General features: G+C 40.0%; 1 protein-coding gene across 4 annotated transcripts in view; it reads left to right on the top strand.

Annotated features, from left to right (window-relative positions):
• mtcl1 (microtubule crosslinking factor 1) overlaps positions 1-26,115 on the top strand; it is a 214,643-nt gene that overhangs the window by 88,742 nt on the left and 99,786 nt on the right. For all 4 annotated transcript variants that reach the window (XM_073047438.1, XM_073047446.1, XM_073047429.1 and 1 more), the window contains exons 4-5: positions 16,316-16,375; positions 24,599-25,870. In XM_073047438.1, the coding sequence (XP_072903539.1) occupies positions 16,316-16,375; positions 24,599-25,870 (1,332 nt within the window). The remainder of the gene's footprint in view (positions 1-16,315; positions 16,376-24,598; positions 25,871-26,115) is intronic.

Here is a 26,115-nt window from a genome sequence, read left to right as displayed (position 1 = left end):
TAACTCAATAACAAACTCAACACATTCCTTGTATCCTCAGCCTCTTCAGAAAATGCACTTTCTCCAGTCGTTGACTGGGATCCTGGAAACAAACAGCCCACTACACAGTGACAGCTTAGTGTCAGATTCAACGAACTGAGAAATATTTCAGTAAATATTTTGTGACAGTTGATAGACAAATACATTGAACAGCTTGACAGCTAAGCACAGTGGTTTTGCCATCAAAGATTTCATTGAAATGTTTTGTTGTCCCAGGTGTTCCCAGCATCTTCCACAACAATGAAATGGCTTTTGCTGTAAGTTAGGTTTGTCTTAAGCTGCCAACATGTTAATTAGACCAACATTACAAAATCGTTTTGATGGACTATCATCAATAACATCCTACCGCATGTTTAACACCATCCAAGTTACCAAAATCTGAAAGCAAAAATGCTTACTTACTGAGCATCGGTCAAGCAGCATCTGCAGAAAGGAAACGGAGTTGACCTTTTTTTTTGCAGTGTTTGCTGTTTCCCTTTCCACAGATACTCCTTGACATGCTGAGTGTTTCAAGCATTTTCTTCTTTACTTTCAAACTTCCAAAATCTGCAGCTTTTTGATTTTCGTCTATGTCCCTTTAGAACCGAGATGAGGAGGATTTTTTTTGGCAGAGGCTGGTGAATTTGTGGTATTCATTGCCACAGATGGCTGTGGAGGCCAGGTCACTGAATATATCTAAAGTGGAGATTCATAGGGTTCTTGGTTAGTAAGGGCATCGAAAGGTTACAGGAATAAGGCAGGATAATAGAGTTGGGAGGGAAATTAAATTAGCCATGATTGAATGGTGGAGCAGAATTGATGGCCAAATGGCTTGATTCTGCTCCTACGTCTTATGGACATACAAAAATGAAATCTGATTCTAGTGTGCAGTAGATTATTTCAGAAGCTAGTGTCATTATGTATAATAAAATAAAATAATTGAAATAACTGGGCCCAGAAAACACACACTCTTACAACTCAAGCATTCTTTTTACTTTAGTTGTGAACAAGGAGTACAGCATTGCTCCTGTCACACAGACTGCTCTGAAGCAAGGGCAGAAAACTTTGTGATTTTATATGGAATTGACTTAACAGTTACAGATATTAAACACTTGGTAAATTGTAAATGTTTCAGTTCTTTGCTTGCAATATCATTTGCCATTCACAACAGAGGTGCTAAAATCAATCGAGACTTCCAAGAACTCAGCCAGTGATATTTTGAACTTAGTAAAGACGATTGTGCCATAGTTGTTGGGCATGTTTTATATTCTTCCATAATTCCTATCCCGTCTGTCTCCAGCACCCCCTTTTGAGTTTTCGGAAGACCTTTCTAGAAAAGTCTCAACAGAGACCACAATTGTCTGGTTTATGTACACACTGCTGCAGTCATCCCCCAAGCCTATCTCATCTGAACTAAGCAGAGATGTCCTTGGCAGTCTCACTTCAAAGGTCTCTGGACTACAACTGCCCCAGGCTATCCTTACCTGGACATTGTTTTTAACCTTTGCCTTACTGCAACTTGCATTAGCATCTGGGCTTTCTTTAAAAAAGCTTTCTTTCATCTTGTTTTATGTTCTTTTGCTTATTTTTCAAATTTCTGTCCTCCATTTCTTAGCTCTTGCACCAATGGTAGCATTTTATGTACAGACCTCACATTACTTGCCCCTCTATTGTATGTCCTCTCCAAAGAGGATAACTAGGATCAGGGCAGAAGCACTCAAGGATAAAGGGAAAACATTTGCTTGGATACAGAGGATGTGGTTGAGCTTCTTAATGCGTACTTTACATCAGTATTTACCAAGGAGAATGACTGGAGGACAGGGAGATCAGTGCCAAACATGCTGATATGCTAAAGACATTTCCAGGTAAGGGAGGGTGTAGTGTTGGGTCTCTTAAAGAGCATTAATGTGGATGTCCCCAGGGCCTGATATATCCCAGGTTATTGAGAAAGGCAAGAGAAGAGATTGAAAGGGTCTTGACTGATTTCTTTGTGTCCCATCTAGTCCCATGGAGGACTAGCAAGGAGCTAATGTTGCTCCATTATCCAAAAGCGGAATCAGGGAGAGGCCTGGAATCTATAGACCAGTCAGTCTCACGTCCCTAGTAGGGAAGCTTTTGGAGAGAATTCTTAGGGATAGGATTTATGAGCATTTGAAAAACCATGGCCTAATTAGGACGAGCCAGCATGGTTATGTGCAAGTTATGTCTTACTAACTTGATTGAGTTTTTTGACGAGGTTACGAGGGTTATTGATGAAGGTAAGGTTGTAGATGTTGTCTACATGGATTTTAGTAAAGTGTATGACATGGTCACTCATGGGAGGCTCATCCAGAGGATTAAGATGCATGGGAACCATGGTGAATTGACTGTTAGGTTTCAAAACTGGCTTGTCCATTGAAGACACAGTAGTGACTGAAGGAAGCTATTCTATCTGGAAGTCTGTGATTAGTGATATTCAGGCAGGGATCTGTACTGGGACCTCTGCTGTTTGTGATATATATATAAATGATCTGAATGAAAAGTAGATGGGTGGATGAGTAAGTTTATAGATGTAAAAAGAAATTGATGGTGTTGTGGATAGCGTAGAAGACTAGCAAAGAATACAGCGGAGTATAGATCAGTTGCAGATATGGATGGAGAAATGAAAGTTGGAGTTTAACCTGGCCAAATGTGAAATGTTTCTCTTTGGTAGGTCAAATGCAAAAACAGTAGACTGTTTTGTCTGGTGGAGGCTGAGGGGAGAACTGATGGAACAGTGGGTCCCAATCTTATTTGGGTTACCGCCCCCTTGGCTCCCAGACCACACCCCCATGCCTCCCTCTCCCTTTATGGCTATTACATAAAAACGATAAAGAATTTTGATTCACAATGCACAGTGAAAGAAAATAGGAACTGCAAATTCAAAGCAGTGACATATAATTGCAAAAATATGCATATCTATTTAAAGCTGCAAATAAAATTATTTCTTTATTTAATTACAGTACAAACATTTTCTTCAGCAATTTTAGAGTGTACATTAGTAGTCCAACTATTTACTACTTCATTGCTTTTTCAACATCACGTTGAATGTCACTCTGAAAAAGTCTCAGATCTCCACATTCAGTAATTTGCAGTCTGCTTTGTTGCTTTGAAAGAAGTAGGGTGACTGAACTGAAACTGCGCTCCACTAAATAAAATGTTGGAAAGGCAATAAAAAACATCTTGACATTTTTCCACAGTGCAAGGTATTGTTCAGAAATTTCTTGGCTTCAGCTCAATCATTTTATAGCAAGATCAGTTCTTCCCCATCCTTTCTGTTAATTCCTTATTACAAGTATGCAGGAATGGATTTATTATCCCGTTTGGAACATGAGAAGATCCTGAAATCTTTCTGCCATGTCTTTTTGCAGTTTACCCAGGTGGGTACAGTATATTTGAAGATCATCATCTGGTATTCTTTCTTTCTCTTAATACTCAGAGGCTCGGAAATTGGAAAAGGTCGCAACAGCCAATGTTGTACTTAAATAGAATTAACGTGGACAGAAGTATGGAGACAACTGATTTGACTTTGATAAGATTCACAGCATTTCCTTGTAATTGAAGATTGATTTAATTAAACTTTGTGAATACTTCTAACAAATAAGCAATGTCATGCTTATGTTTTTGAGTTGATTACTGAATTATGCATTCGAGTCTTCAAAGAATTTCATCACAGTTTCAAAAGCACATAAAAACATCTCAAGCAGTTTGAGAGCCACCTGACTTCTGTGTGCAAAAGTGGAGCGTTCAAACCATTCATCATTCTCAATACAAAGCTCTTGAAATAGTCAAGAATTGAGAACACGGGACTTGATTTTATTTACCGCTGTGATAACGGTATTTAATAATCAGTTACCGTAGATGTCGGATTATAAGCCGCTACTTTTTTCCCACATTTTGAACAGCTTTGAACACTGCGGCCTTTACTACGGTGCGGCTAATGCATGATTTTTTTTCATGCCGCCAAAAACATTTTGCCTCGTAACAGTAGACCAATAAAATTGATGAGTAGTTCACAGAGGTCCAATGAAATTGTACGATAAATCAAGCGCACTTTCACAATTAAATTATTGTAAATCAGTCATTTGTACTCACCCTCATCAACATGGAAAACACTCGAAGAAAAGCATTGTGCTGCCTTTATGGCAGTTATTTAGTTTATAATATTTTCGCTTAGTAATTCATTTGTTTGTATTTTCTAGTTAAAGTTAGAAGTGTTTTAACTATATTTGTTTTCTGTACTACATCCCGGGATGCTATGACGTCACATCCGATTTCGCCGCGTCTTGTGGGAAATACCGGTTTGCGATAAACAGGAAGGTGGGGGGGAGCACATTAGCCGAGCGAAAACGCTGCTTTTAAGTTAAAGGCGATCAATAACTTTTCCTGGTAGGCTGCAGTATATATATTTTTTACCAGTCGTTAGGAGATATTGGAATGTTGTTCAGTAAAAAAGTATACGCAACGTAATTTGTGTGTTACCGATACGTATGTATATTTAAAAGTAGCCGCATTACAGGCACGGTTCGAAAAAAAGCATTTGCAATATGTATTTGTTTATGTTACCATATGGATTTAATTAAAAGTTAAAAAATCCTCACGTGTAATATCTTTCTGTGTAAATATCTCATATTACAACGTGGGACACCTGCGGCCTAAAATCCGGTGCGGCTTGTACAAGTACAAAATTGATTTTCTTTCTAAAATTAGAGCCAGCGGCTTTTAATCAGGTGCGCTCTGTAGTGCGAAATCTACGGTAGTTTTTTTTTGCGACAAGATGTTGCCTGTGAATTACATATAAATGGTACAGCTAATTTCAAGAAAGTGAATCCACAGTGGCATCCTGTCATTGGTGGTGTCCCATCTGTTGCACATGCAGGAACGTTGATGAGCAAACTGTGATTCTCTTTGAAAAATTACTCAACTACCTGAAATATTGACTCCCCCTTCATATCTGTTTCTAGTCCCCTTGCAAATAACAACTCTTGAACCATGCTTTCATCTTTTATGAAGTGAACGTACCTAGAAGCAAAGGTTCGTTGCCTGGGAAAGTTGACTCATCCAGCTGCAGAGCAAATTCTGTTACCTTAAGCATGGTGCGGAATATATTTTAACATTCTCAGACATTTCATCTGTTTGTCTTTGAAACAAGCTATCTCTGAGCGGAATTGGTTTAATTATTTGGTCTTGTCACTTACGCAAAGCCATATTCAGAACCTCCCTTACTGCTATCAGAAGCAGTTCTCCAATTCTCCAGATTTAGCAATGAGCAATGAAATGTTGTGTGCCACAAGCGATCACTGTTCTGTTGTGAAGTGCTGGTAAACATGGTCAATCGCCTATTGCTAAAGTCCAACCTCAAACACTGCAGTTAATAAAGGGGAAAGTTATGACATCATCATAGCTTAGGCAAAGCCTGACTCTCTGCTTGAAGGTACATAAAGTGGGGCAGCAATATTGTGGTTCAGGCAGGGCCAGAGAAATGCAGTCAAACCATTTGAAAGGGCAGATTCTGAACTTTACCCCATTGAACATCATACCCTAATTCACAGGAATTGTGTGAATAGAGTATGTGATTCATACTAGTTAACAGTGTACTACTGTTTCTTCGGTCCGGATGACTCATGATATGCCAAATTCAGAAGTGTCACATTTCTTTTCAACAACTGTAACATGCTTTGTGCAAAGTCTAAGTCGAGAATGGTGGGTTAGTAAGAGAAGAGGTGATTACATGATCATTGTAATCAATTATGAGACAGAGGTTCAAATGACTATAGTAAGTACAGTAGTTCATTTCTTAAATTAAGCCTGTAATCCCTCAGCTGTCCCCTTGCTGCTGAGTGCCCCCTACCACTACCCCCCCTTTATTTTTATTGCCACTTTCACAACTTCCACCACCCTCAGCGGTGGGGTGGGGGCGCAATACTGACCTCTTTGGGAACCACTGTGATAGAGTTTTATAAGGTTGTGAGAAGTCTAGATACAGTCAGTATCTTTTCCCCAGGTTAAAATGTCTAATACCAGAGGATGTGCATTTCAGGTCGTGGAGTAATGTCAAAGGAGATGTGAGGCAAGTTTTTTACACAGAGAGTGGTGGATGCTTAGAATTCGTTGCCTGGAGTGATGATAGTGCCAAATGCATAAGGGACTTTTAAGAGACATTCAAGTAGGTACATGAATGTGAGGTAAATAGAAGGGTATAGACATTGTGGAAGCAGAAGAGATCAATTTTGTTGACCTTTGATTACAATTTAATTAGTTCAGCACAATACTGTAGGCTGAAGTGCCCGTTCCTTTGTGGTACTGTTCTATGTTAATTCTGTACTGTAAGGATAACAAGCCCAGCTATGAGAGATCAGATTAGCTGATCAATAGGAGTTGTGAAGTGAGAGGTGGGAAAGCTTAGGGAGGAAATGCCAAAGGTGAGGCATTATAGCATTGAAGATATAGTAGTGGAAGGAGCCATAATTGGCACTGGAGAGTTAAAGGTTTGCAAGGTATTAAAGGAATAGAGAGAGGTTAAGACAGTGGAGAAATTTGAAAATAACAGTGAGATCTTTGGAATCTAAAAACTGCTGAATCATCATTTCTATTTTAAGTATCTTTGGCTAACCTTAAAATATCTTAAAATATACTAGTTTCTTTAATGAATGTATTTTCAGTATATTCACTGTTTAACTTATAGAGACTAAGGATTCATCTTATAATATTAGGACACCATTCAAAATTCTTAATGAATCTTTGCAGTGAATTTTCAAAATTGTCAACTCAAGGCCATAGTAGAGCTTTCATTGCTAGGTATTTTCATAATGGACATCACAGAGTTATTAGATTTAAGGGAATCAAGGTCCATTAGTGTAGGAAAGCAGTGCTGAAGTAAATAATCAGCTATGTCTTACTGAACAGCAGATTGTGTCTGTGTCTCCTGTGCTGTTAGATTTGTAGTATCTGCATTTGGTTGCTGTAGTTGAAGAGTGCGTAGGCACAGCAGTGCAAACTTCCTCATTACCAAGGTATCACAATATATATCTGGTGCCTCCTGAAAACATGCACACCAATGGAGTGGAAATCTCATTAAAAAGGTCCAGGTTATTAATGAACATACAAATACAATCAATAGCTGTCAGGATTCATGTGATGCCATAAATTCCATTGCCCAAAATGCTGCTATGAAATCGATGAAATGGGATGTTCCCATCGCACAGCAAGTGGAGCCACTGCCTCACAGTACAAGGTTCAATCCTGATCTATAAGGAGTTTGCACAATGATCTTATGTACTTCCTCCAGGTGCTTTGGTTTACTCCCTCATCCCAAGAACAAGTGTGTTGTTTGGATTTCCTGCATCTGCAGATTTTCTTGAGTTTATTATAATGAGACCTTACACAACCTCGAGGAGCAACGTCTCATCTTCCATCTGAGCACACTGCACCTGCAGGGATCAATATCAAATTCCTGAGCTAAAGACTTAGTCCTGAACTAAAGACTTTCTTTCTAATTGTCTGCGAACAGAACATTTTCGCCTGCCGTCACTTAGGCTCAGCTTTTCCCATTTGTTTTTCATATTGTCTGAATTGTTGTGTGTGTCCCCCAGCTATGCATCAATGACAGATTACACACACAAAGAAGCTTAACCTGATTTGAACTGCCACATTAGTTCATCCTCAGAATCAGATTTACTATCACTGACATATGTCATGAAATTTATTGCTTTGCAGCGGCAGTACAGTGCTACTACAACAAGAAATATTTAAAGAATAAAACAGTGCAAAAAGAGAGCAAAGTGCGGTAGTGTTCACAGATCATTCCAATGGCTGATGGCAGAGAGGAAGAAGCTGTTTATAAAACACTAAGCATGCGTCCTCGGGCTGCTGTTCCACCTGCCTGATGGCAGTATTGGGTAAAATGTATGTTCTGCATGATGGATGCCATGTTCTTGAGGCACTACATTTGGAAGATGCCCTTGATGGTGGGCAGGCCGGTATCCATGATGGAGTTGGCTGAGTCTACAACTCTGCAGCTGTTTTTGACCTTGTGCCTTGGAGCCTCCATAACAGGTGATGATGTAACCAGTCAGAAGGCTCTCCAAGGCACATCTGTAGAAATTTGCTCGGGTCTTTGGTGACATACCAATCCTCAAACTCTTAATGAAGTATTCTGTCTCAATTTATCCGAGAAATCAACTTGTTCCATTCACAACTCCTCAGATAACAATAACTCCGCAAATAGGTCTCAATTAACATTTGCGTCACCTAAGTGCCAGGTAATAATGATATCTGAGAAAATCCAGCTGTCACCCCTTGACATTCAGTGGCATCACCATAACTGAATTCCCCATCATTAAAACCATAGGAGCTGCCATTAATCCAAATCTGAGCTGGGGTAGCCATATAGGCAATGTGGTTACAAGAGCAAGTGGTAGGCTAGGAATTCTGTGGCAAATAACTTTGTCAGCTAACTCTCCAAAGCCTGTGCAGCATCTACAAGGTTCAAATCAGGAGTATGAGAGCACACTGACCACTTTCCCGGATGTGTTCAGCTTCAATAACACTCAAGAAGCTGAAAACCATATTGAATATAGCAGCCTATTTATCTACAGCCGTTCACTCGCTCCACGTACAGTAGAAACATCTGCAGGATACACTGCAGCAACTCAGCAAGACTACTTTAGATAGCATCTTCTGAACCCATGGCTTCTACTGACAAAAAGGACAAGGCAATGAAACCACGGGAAAACCACCACCTGGAAGTTTCCCTTCAAACCACCGATCATCATGGTTGCCGATCCTTCACTGTCATTTGGTCAAAATCCTGAAGCTCCCTCCGCCGTAGCATAGTGGGTATACAGTACCCTGCACGGACTGCAGTGGTTGAAGAAGGCCTCTTCACCGTCAATTGCTTGAGGGAAATTAGGGAGAGAAAGTGAATGCTGGTTCATGTTGTGAAGCCCACATCCCTTAATTAAATAAAAATAACCCGCCCAGCATTCTGTGCTAACTCGTTTCTCTCTTTCTCAGTTTTGATGGAGAGTCATAAACCTGAAATGCTTTTCCGCAAATGCTACCTGACTTCTGTTTTACCGTAGATTCCGGACTACAGAGCGCACCTGATTTTAAGCCGCTGGCTCTAATTTTAGAAATAAAATCATTTTTTAAATTGTAAAGGCCGCATCGGATTTTAGGCCGCACCGGATTTTCGGCCGCAGGTGTCCCACGTTGTAATATGAGATATTTACACAGAAAGATATTACACGTGAGGATTTTTTTAACTTTTAATTAAATCCATATGGTAACAAAAACAAATACATATTGCAAATGCTTTTTTTCGAACCGTGCCCGTACGCGGCTACTTTTAAATATACGTTGCGTATACTTCTTTACTGAACAACATTCCAATATCTCCTAACGACTGGTAAAAAAATATATATATTGCAGCCTACCAGGAAAAGTTATTGATACCTTTAACTTAAAAGCAGAGTTCGCTCAGATCCAAAGCCGCTCGCGTAATGCACTCCCTCCCTCCGTCCCGTTTCATCGCAAACCGGCATTTTCCCACAAGACACCACGAAACCGGGTGTGACGTCATAGCATCCCGCGATGTAGTACAGAAAACAAATATAGTTTAAACTAAGTAGGCAGCACAATGCTTCGAGTGTTTTCCATGTTGATGAGGGTGAGTACAAATGACTGATTTACAATAATTTAATTGTGAAAGTGCGCTTGATTTATCGTACAATTTCATTGGACCTCTGTGAACTACTCATCAATTTTATTGGTCTACTGTTACGAGGCAAAATGTTTACGAGGCGGCATGAAAAAAATCATGCATTAGCCGCTTCGGATTATTGGCCGCAAAGTTCAAAGCTGTTCAAAATGTGGGAAAAAAGTAGCGGCTTAAAATCCGGAATCTACGGTAATTTCAAATTTTCAACATCTGCAGATTTTTATTGTTGATTACACTTCGTTCTCACTTTCTAATGCCTGCAAGGTGTTTTGGGATCACTTCCTGGCTCTATTGTGCACTCCAGAATAACACCAGGGAGCTGGACTCCTAATTGGTCCTTCAAATAGCTTAGCAAGTTATTTAATTCAAGAGCATTAAATGTTGGCCTTACAGGAAGAGAATAGAGGGACTTGGAAGGTTAGGGATCAGTTATGTAACTGAGCACTACGCACACTTTTCCAACCATAATTTTATGGTAAGCAAATCTTTCTCCCTTCATTAGTATCTAATAACATTTTATATATTACAGATTATATATCTATTTGTATAGAGTGAAGTCATGTAAAATATTTAAATAACTGTCCAGTGAGACTGGGACGGGGGGGGCGGGGGGTGGTGTGGAGATGCTGATTGCTTACTTCATTTGGGATTGATGGGAGTGGGGAGATGGTCTTTAGGAGACGACTCTATATCTCCTAGGGGTCAGTTTACAGTATGTCCATTGCAAACCTTCATTTTGCTTGCTCCCAGTATTTTTAGCTGTTGGTCTCTATGCAGCTGGTTGGAAACTTGAGAGTAATATGGGTTCTTTGATTACCAACACTGGTTCTTTTTTCTGTTTGAACCATCAGGAGGAGACAGAGTTATCATGGCAGGAGAAGGATAATGGATATTACTTGCCTTGGGATGGATTGATTTGCAGTATACCCCAGCTGAGCATCACACACTTAATGACAACTTCAAAGGATTTAACACATGCAGTAGCATTAACCATTGTACAGTGTAGAGTTTTGGCAATGTAGGGAATGTGAGATATGAACTAGCCTGTGGCCCCAGCATTGCATCTTTGTCTTTCGTTTCTTTCATTGAAGCTTAATCGACTGTGTCTGAAATTTCAGTGATACTGCTCCTCACCTCATCACATTTGCCTACACTGTAACCACATTTAAAACACCCCTTTTAAAAAGGTATTTCTAAATGCAGTCCTATTGCTCATCAATGTGTATGAAGTATTTTCACTGTTATACACCTTTCTCTGTAATAGACAATCTATAATATAACTCCTGAATAGAGAAAACTCATCTATCTTTAGCTTGCCTATCGTCATAATATACAAACCCTATAAAATAACCTTTACTGTACAGATCATATTTTTAAGCTGCCAAATTAAAGTTCCCTCCAGATCTCTGAGATCCTCAGAGCAACATTAGCTTCATTGTCCACTAAGGCCAAAACTTACTTTCAGCCCACTTTATAAACTCTTGAATATATTAGGGCCTTTGATAAGAAACTTAAAAATATGAAGAGAACTTCTGAGAAATAAACTGTGTCTTAGTATATCTGAGAACTGTATACTAATAAGAATGATTACAGATAGCATAAAAGTATACTTTAAAAGCTGCTGCCCTTTATGCAATATCCCAATTCTGCCCACTAGAATACAGTAAGTAAATGACAAAATTAATAAAATGTTCCAACATTAACAAAATAATAATTTGTTCAAAAAGCCATTGTAATTCATTCATTCTTTGTTCTGAGACAAAAATTATTGGATATACAGTCCATCAATGGTGAGGAATTCTCAGATTTTCAGTTATCTTAACAACCCATTCCTGTTTTGTGTGACAAATGTTTCTGATTTATTACCAACAGTCTGTAATACATCTGGAGGCTGGAACTGTCTTTCGGCAGACTTACAGATCAAGGTCTGTGTTAGTACAAAGCGATATTAAGTACAGGGCTGCTCAGTGAGGCTGGAGATTACTGTCTCCTCCTGCACAAGGCAGAATAGAGCATGAGAGGAGTGCACGTGATTTGCAGCCCACTTTCATAAGTAATCATACATTCACACTGATCAAAATCTATCATCTTCAACATTACGGCCGTGGCAACTTCTTCGTGGTATTATTGGTTTCACCTATGAGGTGACATGCCAGATCTGATTTATTTATAACCTTGAAGATGGCATTTGTGTAATATAAGAGTAGGATCATAAGAATAATTAAATGTGAGGTTATACGAGTGAATCTGCAGATGCTGAAAATAAATAAAAACACAAAATGAACTCTGATGAACGGGTTTCGGCCCGAAACGTCGTCACTACCTCCTCCCATAGATGCTGTCTGGCCTGCTGAGTTCTGCCAGCATTTTGTGTTTTTAAATGTGAGGTTATAATCACTTTCTAGTATAATCCAATACTACATCAAGCTGTACATTATATTTGGGGTTTTGTTAACTTTTGCAAATACCAAGCTGCCTGAGTTTTAATTGTGTTGTGGTCCCTGAGATGACTAGAATAAATCAGGGTGCAATGGCTGGAAGTTTATCAATGATGACAGCATCAAACACACTCTTTAATAACAGTTCTGTGTTCTATATTGGCATTAAAGTTGAAGCCACTACAACCAATCGAGGGAAGAATTTGTAGCTAAATATCCATATATTTGAAATACAGTAAAACTCTAATAATACATTATCTAATTTTTGGGAAATCCTGATGGTTTGGGAAACACTTACTTTACAATCACTGGGGCTTTGCTTCCCACACTCCTTTAAACACCGGAAGATCTGATTCCTCACTCTTTAAGCTGACCCAAGATCACTACTAATGCACAACACCTTAAAATAATTAAAAATCAATTAAAAGTGTGCTGGAGCATTAATAGGAGTAATATCTAATATTCCTAAAATTCCTGGAAGTCCATCAACACCTAGTTTCAGCTTCAGTGTTTTACTATTCTGAAAGAAATGCTAACTGAATCATGAGGTGGAGTCATGATGTTAAAATTGTGTTTCTAACGTGACAATATTTTAATATACAATGTAAGTGCCTACAATCATATTTCTGTTAATTTTGTATGCTGGTGGTTACATGTCAAGTTTGTAGTCTCCACCAGACTGTCTGGGAGGAGGTGTGTGTAAGCCGCATTGCTTAGCAACAGAAGGGAAAACTGAAGTCAACACAGTGCCTCTGCATAACTCTTTGAGGTCAACCAGTGGTCTTTGCTGTGGAGCCACTTTTATAATCAAGACTATTGCATTGCAGAGTAACTCAAAAGATGGGGAGTTATTAGGGGAAGGGCATTAATAGTACAACTCGGAGATCCCTTTTAAGTACTTGCTCTGCGACATTGAAGTTGTATATCTCTTTTCAGTATAAAGTCTAAGTGAAATTAACCTGCAAGGGGTTATGCCAGTTAGACATGTCACTTGTTTGGAAAAGATATTACAATACCAATGCAAGAAATCTGAAAGTTAATGTCAGCACAGGATTGAGGATTGAAATTATTGTGGTTAGTTTCCCAACCAACCACTTTAAATAAGATGATCCCTGGATACCCTGGAAAAACGGAGAAATTTACTTACCTTTGTATGTTATATAATGAAACTTCATTAGAAAAAAACGGCCTTGAGGAAATCTCTCCATAATAGTGAATTAGAATGTGCACCGTAACAACATAGAAGATAATGCCAGTAATCTCCAAATACTGCTGACCAAATCTCATGATCCATGCCCCAACTTGCACCTGTCCCATATAAAGCCCTGGTCGCCAGGCAAAATAACTCCCAGTCCCTGAACTTTGTGAACACCCCACAAAGGCTCTGATCTTTGGCCAAACTACCTCTAGCAGTGCCCATTCCTTTCTCAGTCTTGCACCTTTAGTTCTCAGGAAAAATTGAAATTTGCAGTGGCAGAACTCTGAGCAAAACATTATAGCAGAGCAAAAAATAAAAGCTAGAGAAACTCAGCAGGTCAGGCAGCATATGTACAGAGAAATGGACAGTTAACATTTAGGGTTGAGACCTTACATCTGGACTGAAGAGTCTCAGCCTGAATCGTCAACTGTTTAATTTTCAGAACCTGAAGTTTCTTCTGTCTCCACATCTCTGGTAGCAGGGCTAGGTGACTACCAACAGGAAGGTTCTAATTTGGCTGAGTTTTGATTGATTTTCCCTTTACTTCTATAGAAAAAAAATCAGTGTTGTTCTCCCCCTTTTTTTCTGTGCCAAAATCTTGAGTTTGGTCAGGATAAATAAGGAAATTCTCAGCCTCTAATTGTTTTGAAATGAAAATGTAATAAAGAGTTAAAAAAAATCTGGAGAGAGGTGTTGTTCCTGTAACTGTTCAGTCTTGACTGACTGCTCCCCCCAATGTAGATTAATCACCTACATGTTCAAGCTTACTTGTAAAGCAAGCCCCAATAAAATGATCTTCAGAAAGGGTCTTTCAGAGCTGAAGATGCCTTGCTTTCAATTCCATTCCAAGTGATCGATGAGCCCAATATAGTATTTTCAGCCCCTGTCAGAGAAGGGTTAGGTAGGGAGAGGGACTGATTGGGTTCGTAAAAAGTCCTTCCACCGCTTGCATTTAGCCTTCACAGCCATCTTGTTAAAGAGACATGCTCAGTGCTTCTCTAGATGCATCTCCACCACTTTGGTCAGTTTCATGCCACGATTAGTTGGCCCAGAAATCACTTGCTGTGACATACGTTGGAATATGGCCTTTCCATCACCGATGGTGTAGTGAAGTCAGAGTCTCATTGTCGCTCCAGGAGAGTACACACATTATTTCACCTATTCTGCCAGAGAAGGATTTTTTAAAGGCAACATTGGTTGTGCTTCTTTAGTGCTTTGTAGTGTCTGCTGAATGCTCCTTGTGGCTGATATAGAAAGAAGGGAGAGTATTACTGCTTTTGAAATTAAAATCCTTCCGGAATATTAGAACTGACTTACTTTTATTTTAAATTAAAGATCAAAGTAAATTGCAGTCCCATTAAGGTTAATTATACTGGTCGTAGGACATGGAGGATCATCAGGAAAGCAGGAATAAATATCCATTGCATTGCCTTTCCAATCTAATTTAAACAGTTGCTTAGTCAGATCAGTGTTACTGTCCACAACTGATTTCCATTAATACAATTTCCAGATGTTTCAATACTTGCTGACCTCAGTTATTGAATAAACTACCTGTAAGCATTAGGTGTTGGTCATTATAGTATCCATGTTGACTGTTATGATCTACCTCATCAAGGATCCCCACCATCCGGATCATGTAAACATCTCACTGTTGCCATCAGGCAGGTGGTACAGAGGCCTGAGATTCAGGAACAGCTTGGTTCCTAAAACCATCAGGTTCTTGAACTGACCTGCACAACTCTAATTTCTACCTTAGCAACAGAACACTAAGGACACCTCTAGAACTACTGTCTTATGTTTGCACTCATGTTTTGTTTCGCACTATTTCATAGAATATACAGTTTGTGAAATTTACATATTGTGCATTGTCTGAACCTACTTGCCTGTTATTCTGCTGGAAGCAAACCTTTTCGTTGTACTTGTACCTCACTTTTAGTTTTACCACTGACAATAAACTCTACTTGCCTAACCTACACACCTAAACTACTCACCCATTGACTAAATGTGTAAAAAGATACATATTTAGAGTGGGGTAGCTGATGACTAATGTTTATGGCTTAACTGTCAGAAACATAAAAACTGTCATTAATTGCAGCTTTTGAAAAGTGATGACATCTTAATAAAGAGGTCACGTGAGTGTCGACTCCACTCAATAAGATGGGGGAGAGTACCTGCATTGAGATCAGCTGAAATGGTAAAACTAACCTGGAAATGATTTGACAGAAATGACCTAGAGGTTATTTACAAGGATGCAACCCAGGGTAAAAATCATTTTAATGGCTACAAAAATTGTGAAATTATGGTTCTTCTGCTGGTTGTATGTACAATTATTGTACATAGATTAAATGATAGATTAGATTAGTTAGATTAATACATAGATTAGATTAAAAATAACTGTTAACATGCACACAATTGACGTATTCATTTGACACTTCACTTCTATTTCAAATGAGGCGTGAATCAGACTCAGGTTTAAAATCACTGGCATATGTTGTGAAATTTGTTGTTATGTGACAACAATGCATTGCAATACATAATATGAACTGCAAATTTTTTTTTAAAATAAATTAACTAAGTGGTACAAAAAGAGAAATAAAAATTAGTGAGGTAGTGTTCAATGTCTATTCAGAAATCTGATGGCAGAGGGGAAGAAGCTGTTCCTGAATCATTGAGTGTGTACCTTCAGGCTCCTGTACCTCCTTCCTGATGGTAGCAATGAGAAGAGGGCAGGTCCAGGGTGATGGGAGTCCCGCCTTTTTGAAGCTGCGCTCCTTGAAGATGTCCTGGATGCTCAGGAGGCTAGTGCCCATGTTTATAATAAAGCTTTATTAAAAAGGGATGAAGATTATGGCTTTTTGTTTTTCCAAGCTGCTATCTCTGATCTTTTCTTCACTAAAGCACTTTGCCATTTGTATCTTACAGAGCTCTTTGAAGAGAAGGGGAAGCCGAGAGTTCTACAAGGATAAGAAAAGTGCTGCTCAGGTAACGTATGCCCCACTCTACTAAGTTGAGCTCACTTTATTAAGGATATTTAATTCAATTTAGACTTCTTAATAATTCCAGTCAGTTATTCACTATTTTATTGAACAGCCACTTTCTTAAGCGGTTAAGTTTTAAAATATGTTTTCAAACATTTTATCCTTATTGTATATAATTTTGTGTCATTGGTGAGTGCAGCTGCACAAGTCACCGCAAGGAATGCTAGAAGGAAGAGGTGAGAGGTGAGAACAATTGAGCATAGGATAGTTAAAAAGTAACATTTTGCAGGATTTCTGAATTGCCATTTTTGCCACATTATGGAGCAGAAAAATGGATTCTCCCTCCCTGCACAACAGCCTCTTCCATCCCAATCTATCTGCATTCTGATAGTTAAAAACATAAACAAGATCTGGAAATCTTGAATGGGAGATGGTAAGTCCTGGTTACAGTTGAAAATTGAAGAAGAAAGCTATTCAACTCAGCTTATTTGAATAAATTACACTCCTCAAATTGCATCATACAGCTGATTCTTGCATTTCTATTAGTCTGCCAAAAAGTACAATTTGATTATTTCATATGAAGAAGAATTTTTTGATACTGTCCTAACTCAGTTCAAGATGGACTCTCTGGAAAAAATGGGATCTCCTTTTGGATAGATGGACATATCCCTTTTATAATAGCTAAACAGATAGAACACAGCTCAGACAAACTATAAAGGCTGTCCATTTGACACTGAATGCCCTTTACAGTGGATGATTCAGTTGCCTTGGCATAAGGTAAATGTGAATTGGCAAATTTGATATCATTGGAATCCCTTAAGTGTGATTAACTTTATAAGATTTTACTATGGCCTTTAGTATATCTTGAAGTGTTTCATCAGGATTATGTAATTGTGATATCAGGATTATAGATCACAGAGACAATTTCGGAAATTCAATTAGTCATCCCTGCAATATCTCCAAATACAATCTACAGAACCTTTCTGATTGTGATTTGAATTTAAGTTCCAATATACACTTTTGTAAGATACTTGAAGACATCAAGATTATACTGTCTGTTCTGTATTTAATGCAAGGACTCAAAGGCAAATGGTGGAGAGATAAAGAACCCATTGGCTTGATACACATGAATTTTGTAGGTAGGCTTGCCTTTCAGTCCTATTGGACTCTCTCCTCCAAGACCAGCAAGAGAAGCCATCATTGATAGTGTTTTTCTTCAAGGGAATGCTCCCAAGGTAGCAGAATTTGCCCAAGATCTTAAATAATATATCATTAATTAAACAGCAAATGATGTGGTTGGAAGATTGAATATGAACTGAATAATGACTTTAGTCTTTTCTAATGTAATTGTGGGGCAAAGAGCATTGTTGCTCAGGGTAAAGCAATTGGATAGCAACAAAATGATCCTGAGATTTTAGCCAAATAACACCCAATCATGTGCAAAGTCTGTGTCTCACATGACTGAGCTACTACATTTAAAGATACCATAATCAGTGTGATATCAAAAATACATCCTTGTCACAGCTCCTGATCTTTCCAAGCAGGCCATTGAGAATATTGTGCTCAACAGGGTTGGGAGCCAAAAGCCAAACTCACTGAATAATAGAATAATAGTGCAATACAGTCCAGCGAATCCATGTAACCATGGTGCCCACCCAATTTCCTGCGTTCAGTCCATATCCCTCAAACCCCACTAAATGACATTATTGTTCCTACCTCAACCATCTCCTCTACCAACTCATCCCATATAGTCACTTCCCTCTGCATGAAAAAAGTTGCCTTTCACATCCCTTTAAAATTTTCCTCCTGTCACTTTAAATCTATGCCCCCTAGTTTTGGACTCCCCTAGCATGGGAAAAAGGTCGGTGCCCTCCATCTTATCTATGCCTCAAAATTTAAAATATTTCTTTAAGGTCACCCCTCATTCTCCTGTGTTCCAAGATATAAAGACCTAGCCTGCCAACCTCTCCCTGTAACTCAGGTCCTCTAACCCCAGCAAAGTCCTCATAAATTTTTCTGAACTGTTTCCAGTTCAAACATGTTTTTCCTGTAACAGGGTATTGAAACCTATACAGTACTCCAAGTGCAAACTCACCAGTGCCTTATACAACTGCAGCACAATGACCCAACTCCTATACTCAATACCCTGACGAATGAAGTCCAGCATGTCGAACACCCTTTTCACCACCCTGTCTACCTGTAACATCACGTGCTCTCAGTAGATCAACAAATTAGTACACAATTGGCATATGATGTCCTTGATTCAAACATAATTTTTGGAGAATGTTCCAATTGTGCATCACAGCAAACAGGACTGAATGTCTTTCCCACATCAACAAAAGACAGAGTGATGTAGATGCTATTTGCAATATACTGTATTTCCAGAATTGGCAGGTTCAGTGATGATCTGCAACTAGCTCATAAATACATTGGATTTCTAGAGAGCTATTTTCCACCAGTTCTTATGGTACAGTAGGACAGTGATCATATTACTGAACTAGTAATCAAGAAACCTGGGCATATCACACAATGACAAAGGTTAAAATCCAACCGTAGCAACTGGGGCTTAATATTCAGCTGTACCTCTCACTTCGGCTAGTGGCTTAATATAGGGGATGATAGCCCTCGACCCGGCCAAGCTTAAGAAATCTCGTTTGGGTGGTTGCTGCGCAATGTGTCCCCTGTTACAAATCAGTACCCCAAAATAACAAACAGTACACAATATGCGATTAAATGATGAAGCATTATAATTCTTACAGACACAGACAGACATACTTTATTGATCCCGAGGGAAATTGGGTTTGACCATATGGATAGTAAAGAAAATTTTTTAAAAAAGAAAAAGGGCCCAATCTTATTAAACAGTCTGTTGCGCAATGCTGGAGCTCACTGACAAGCCGATTGTCCACCATCGACCTCCTCCTCCAGCATTCCAAACCCTGTTATCTCTAGTCATAACCCAAACATTGCTGCTACAGAGAAGCAGTTACATTATCAGTGAAACCTTACAGCATGTTACACAGCTCTGTATCATTACAAGCTGTTGTCATCTAATGCAGACTATTCATTGCCACAAGACTATAAGGCATAGGTGCAAAATTAAGTCATTTGACCCAACGAGTCTGCTCCACCATTCCATCATGACTGATTTATTATCCCTCTCAACCCCATTCTCCCACCTTCTCCTTGTAACCTTTGACACTCTAATTAAGAACATATCAACCTCCGTTTTAAATATACCCAATGACTTGGTCTCCACAGCCGTCTATGGCAATGAATTCCACAGATTCACACCCTCTGGCTAAAGAAATTCCTCCTCATCTCTGTTCTAAGTTAACCCTATCTTTCCCAGGATCATTCTCATAAACCTCCTCTGGACCCTCTCCAATCCCAACACATCCCTTCTAGATAAGGGGCCCACTACTGCTCTCAATACTCCCAAGAGCAATCTGGCCAATACCTTATAAAGCCTCAGCATTACATCCTTACTTTTATATTCTAGTCCTCTGGAAATAACTACTAACATTACATTTGACTTCCATACCACAGACTCAGCCTGCAAATTAGTCTATAGGGAATCCTGCACAAGCAATCCCAAGTCTCTTTTCACCTCTGATTTCTGAATTCTGTTCCTATTTATAAAATAGTGTACATCTTTATTCCTTTTACCAAAATGCATGACCATACACTTCCCTACACTATATTCCATCTGCCACTTCTTTGCCCAAGCAACTGAATGTTGATTAAAGTTGATTATTCAGTTGTCAGAGGAAGAAAGAGGCAAGAATTTTGGCTGCTGCTAACAGATGCAAACCACACTTGTAGCACAATGCATTGATTGCATCTTTGAAATCTCATGACAGTATTACACACTCTGAAACATTATTGTAAAGGGAAAAGAGTCTGCTGTAATGCCTGTGGCACCATGCCACAGTGAGTTTTGACTTTTCTTTTATTCCCGGCTTTCTAATGTTATTGAATTACAAGATAATTACACACACCCAAATTACTGTACACTCTCTTGTCCACCTGCTTGCCTCAATCTTCAGTGTCAGCTGGTCTGCTTACTGACAGCTGCCTGACCTTCCTTGCAGCTAAGAGATCCCTCCCATAGCTGCTTCTTCAATGCCAAGCTACAAGTTTGGAGGTTGTGGGCAGAAGTAATCTTGCCTGTCAGTCTTTAGCCCGCTGCTTCAGCAGATCTGCCAACTTCAAAATCAGCTGAGCCATTGATATTTCTTTAAGCTGTCTTTCTATTCTGAAGCCAAGTGAAATATCAACAGCCCTAATTGCATGAACTTCTGTAATGGACAAAACTTCTAACATAAATTGAGCAAATAGATAATCCCCCTACAACTCTGGCTCCATTGTAAAGGTTAAATGTCTATACGTAAATTAACATGCTGAATTCAGAATATATTAACTAAACGATTGGTATCTTTTTCACATAATAACAAATCGTAGACATTAATATAATTTCATTTAATTGAATTATTGTTCAGTGATTTATTGTTGATTATCTGACAATTCAATTATTTAAGGTGGAGTCTTATGCCAAGGAACTTTTAAAAGTTGATCGTTTGGCTGCACTTATCAATTTAGTCTTAGCCAAGTTTTACTGTTCGTTAACACTGTTCAGTGAACTTGAATTGCATTCCCAGTTGCCTTTTGAGTCATCCGTGATAGACTAAGGGTCAACATGGGCACGATTGGACATTGATGCAGAAACTTCTATGCATCATGAAGGTCTGGTTGTTTAAGTGGTTAGTGTTTGTGGCAGCATGCCCCATCAGGTAAACATCCATAGCGGAGAAAATTGCCAGTAAGGTTAAAATAAAGAGCATTAACTTGAGTCCACAACTCTGAAACCAGTTTAATGCACGTTACTTTATGGTTTGTTGAACTTTTATTGCTTGATTTTAAAGCTTCAATACAAATTTGCAATGATGACTACAGTTGGAAAGTATTTCATTGGTTGTAAAGGGTTCTGGAATGTACAGAGGTCAAGAAAAGTGACTCCATCCATGAAGTTACATAAAGAAATACATATATTCACAGAATGAATTTCCACTCAGCCTCTCTGCTACCTGCCACTGTCAACCTTCGAACAGGGAGATATTGGCCTTCATTGCAAGAGAAATGGATGTGCAAATGTAAAGAATTCTTGTTGCACTGATACAAGCTTTGACCAAGCCTGGTGTATCAAGTATAGCTTTGATATCCTTATTTATGGGAATGCTTGTCTTGGAAGCAGTACAAAGTTTCATAAGACTCATTCTTGGGAACATGGAATTGTGATGAGGAAAAATAAACTGCATGGCTGTATGCACCTTGGAGTTTGGAGATTTAAAACATATAAGATCCTGTGAGTGGCTGATGGCTTGATAGGGTAGATACTATGAAGATGTTCCCATAGTAAGAGAATCTAGAGTAAGTGTTAACATCTCACTAACAAGGGTTGTCACATCCAAGTCTGATATGGAGGAGAAATTTAGAAACTTCATGAAAGAGCAGCAGATATGTTTTCCCATTGTGTCAGTGCCAGTCAAAAAGAGATACCCAGCCTAATGCCACCTCCCTGCAGGGTATGGCTACCATCCTTTCAAATAATGAGTTCCAGAGTCCTACCTCCTCTCTCCAAGATTCTTCTGCTTTAAATCTGTGACCCCAGTTTTCTTTTGCCAAGGATAACCAATTGATCCAGTAGAGTTCCATGTCCTTTGTAATTTTATATGCGAAGAGATGAGATCACAGGGATTTGTGATTCTTTGGAATTCTCTACCTGAAAATAGTGTGGATGCTGAATTGTTAAGTACATTGAAGACTGACGTTGAGACTTCTTAGACTATTGGGAAACAAGGGTTATGGTATTCAAGCAAGAAGGTGCAGTTGGGACAGCAATCAGTTAAACCTTGGTCTTACTGAATGGCAAAGCAGGTCTGATTAGTAATTTGACATCCTTTTTGCTGCTTCTGGACAGATTCACATTGATACTGGCTTCAGGAAGCACCTGGAACAAGTTTGCTATGTACACTGTGTTGTTCTCACTACACTGAAAAGTTAGCTGTCCTAATTCAGACATCAAGTCATGGAAATGCAAGAAATAGTGGACTTACCAGGGAAATCTGCCAAGCTGCCACAGCCTGCAGTCTTAAACATGAAATGGCTGGGGCAAAAAGTGTAACTTGGAAACTTATCTAACATTAAATCTGGACTTTCATGAGATATGTGCAACACTAGCCTCACCAATGAAGCTTTGCAATAGGCAGGATTGGGACTGGGACAAATATGAGAAAAGCTGAATCTTAAACTTTATACTAAATACTTTATACTTAAACTAAATACTGTGGGTGAGTGGATGCAGTTATCATTTCTAAAGCAGAGCATCTGGTTATTACCACCTCTAAGTCAACAATGATGATATTTATAAAGTACTCCACTGCCTCTAAAGTCTTTTATGATGTGCTGAAGAGAAAGTGAATAAATGCCAGTCATACTTTCTTTGAGGCCACAGTTCCTCTCATTAATATTACCTCCGCTTTTCACTTCCCTTATCCAATGGGAGAGGAGCTTATTGCTAAATCACAGACAACACAATCAGTCCTTCAAATGTCTGCTGGAGGCACCACACCTGATCTTCAGATCTTCGATGCACAGACTGAAAAATAGACCAAGCTCATTAAAATCTTTAGCTCATGCCAGGCCAGCTGAGATGTGAAATTGTAGTGGTGCAATTTCTGCTTTCTCCATCTATGGAGGAACCTGTTTTCCAGCATGACAAAGGAAAAACAAATCTTTTTGGCTTTGGCTCCCAGGTTAGGTTGCAAAGAAGAAAATTATAACCCAGAATTGACTGGCTATCAATCGATCACTGCAAGTACGACATGTGCTAGTTGTGCTTTGGTGGCCCATATGTGTAAAATGTTTAAACTATAAGCTATGGAATGATGATGTGTGATGGAGAGTATTTCCATAAGAGTTGATTACAATATTTTTAAAGATTGATTCTAATATTTCCTTATTAAATTTTGAGAATCAACCTTCCTATGAGGCATTGCAATTTTCAGATGAAAAATAGCTATTTTGAACTATCCTTTATTAATTTACTTTCTCAATTAATTAGACCACTCTAAGTCACCGGTAATGGCATTATTAATTTGGTACAAGTGAGCTTAAAGCATTTTTTTTGGTAGAGGAATCATTTTATAATACACCAATGTTAGAAGTGCTACATAAATGCATTACTTTGGAGTAAATTGTCATTTGATTTACAGCTTGTCGATCCACATGTTATATCCCCTGTCCTGTGCAGGAAATGCCTGGTGCAGTTTGCTGTAGAGTTATCTTACAAAGTTAAAATGGAACATGCACAAAAAAAAATAGGTGTCAATGTTTCAGGTATATTGCATGAACGATAAACGGGTTAAAATGGGATCAAGTTGCAGAGTAAGGTAGCTGTAAAGCACATTGGTGTGTTCTGTTGCTGTTCTGTGGTTTATTGATCCAAGCCAATGTCTTCTCCAACTTGTCTCTCTCCTGGTGGGTAATTTAGAAAAAAAGGGCCTTTAAGTGTTTTGGGGGTACTTTGGGTTGACTTCCTTGGTGCATGAATGTTAAAAAAAAACTTATCATCTATTTAAGGTATTATGATTCTTTAACCAACCTTTAGACTATAAAAGTACATACAGTATTTGAGCATCCCAGTGTGGTTTTAGGAAACACTCATTTGATTTTCCTTCTGTTTGAATATATGAAAAATTAGGTACATGAGTTTGCTCCTTCTTAACATTACTCCCTGAGGGTTAGGCTGCCTGAGCACAGATTCAGCCCTTGTCGAGTGCAATAGGAGAATGGTTAATCCTACCAGACACCCAGTGTGTAAAAAAGTAAATACTGATTATCCAATGAAATTAGTTTCTACTTTGCAAGCATTGGGAAATGTAAATTCATTGACTTAAATTAATAAATTTAGTAAAATTTCTTGAATACAAAAGTCTGCTACTCCCTCTTTAAACCCTTAAGTACCCTCAGAAAGGGCCCACAAGGAGCTCAGTTTGGGAGGGGGCATTTTAACATTGATCTTGCCAAGTGACACTTACACCAAATAAACTCTTGTTCTAGAAATTTGAGAAACTTGGTGCATTCAGTTTTCATCCCTAATCTTTGGGTAAATTTTGGGAAAGGGTGCATTAAACCGGTATAACTTGTTAATCTTTTCAAAATCCAGGAAGATAGCGCAGACCTCAAATGTCAGCTCCAGTTTGCAAAGGAGGAAGGCTCCTTGATGCGTAAGAAAATGGCCAAGCTGGGGAGGGAGAAGGACGAGCTGGAACACGAGCTGCAGAAGTACAAGTCGATCTACGGCGATGTGGACAGTCCGCTGCCCGCCTGCGAGGCCGGGGGACCCCCGAGCACTAGGGAGGCGGAGCTGAAGCTGCGGCTGAAGCTGGTGGAGGAGGAGGCCAACATCCTGGGCAGGAAAATTGTGGAGCTGGAGGTGGAGAACCGGGGCCTGAAGGCAGAGATGGACGACCTGAAGTGCCAGCAAGAGCGTGACAGCTTGGGCCGGGAGCACCACTCAAGCGTTCCCAGCTCACCTTTCGCGGACTCGTCTGAGTCGGCCAGCGAGCTGCGGCGGCACCTGCAGTTTGTGGAGGAGGAGGCCGAACTGCTGCGGCGCTCCATTGGTGAGATCGAGGACCACAACCGCCAGCTGACCGACGAGCTGAACGTGCTGAAGGGTGGGCCTGGCGGCCACCTGGACAGTAGCTGGGGAGCCGAGGAGGCTGGCAGCGGCCTGCTGCAGGAGGAGTTGAAGGCAGCGCGGCTGCAGATCAACGAGCTGAGCGGAAAGGTGATGAAGCTGCAGTACGAGAACCGCGTGCTCATCTCCAACGTGCAGCGCTGCGACCTCGCCTCGCACCTGGGTGCACGGGCCGCCAGCCCACGCGATAGTGACGCAGACAGCGACCCGGGCCACAAGGAGAGCGACGGTGAGGACGGCCACCCGCCCGGCCCCCAGCCCAAGCGGGAGGGCCCGATCGGCGGCGAGAGTGACTCAGAGGAGGTGTGCGAGAAGACACCCGAGGAGCTGCTGCTGCTATTGCGCAAGCAGGAGGACACCGAGTCACTGGTCAGCATCAAGCGAGAGGCCGAGCGGCTGGGCCGCACCGTGCAGCGGCTCATCACCGACACCGACAGCCTCAACTATGATGCCAAGCTGCTGGTGAGGAGCGGTGGGCCCGAGCGGAGTCCCGCTCAGGATGGGGAGCCTGAGCTGCTGGACACCATCAGCACCAGGATGAAGGCATTTCGCTCTGAGCTGCATGCCTTCATGGACAGTGTAGACCACCTGGGAGAAGGGCTGCGGGAGCAGATGGATGAGCTGTCGCCCATGCCCAACCTGACTGAGTCCGCAAGCTTCCTCTCCTCCATTACCTCCATGTCCCGGGACTCTCCAGTTGGCACGATGGGGAAAGAGCTGGTCACTGACTTTCAGGTGAGCCGACCCTCTTGCTTGCAAGCACACACCCCTGCTGTTGCTTCTGCTGTTGCCCTTGAACTAAAATAACCTTTTTTTTGGTTTTGTTTTGCTTCCTTACTGAGCTTGAACCCAAACTGCACTAAAATATCAACTAAATGCATTCTGAAATCAGCTCATGAATTTTGATGTGAAGCCTCAAACCAATTTGGGAAAGGTATCAGAGAGGCTACTAAACACTAGGTTGGTTTAAATGATGTTGA

The sequence above is a fragment of the Hemitrygon akajei genome, chromosome 1 (genome assembly GCF_048418815.1).
Source record: "Hemitrygon akajei chromosome 1, sHemAka1.3, whole genome shotgun sequence".
NCBI lineage: Eukaryota > Metazoa > Chordata > Chondrichthyes > Myliobatiformes > Dasyatidae > Hemitrygon > Hemitrygon akajei.
The sequence above is the reverse complement of the archived record's forward strand: the minus strand, read 5'-3'. Positions and strand labels throughout refer to the sequence as shown.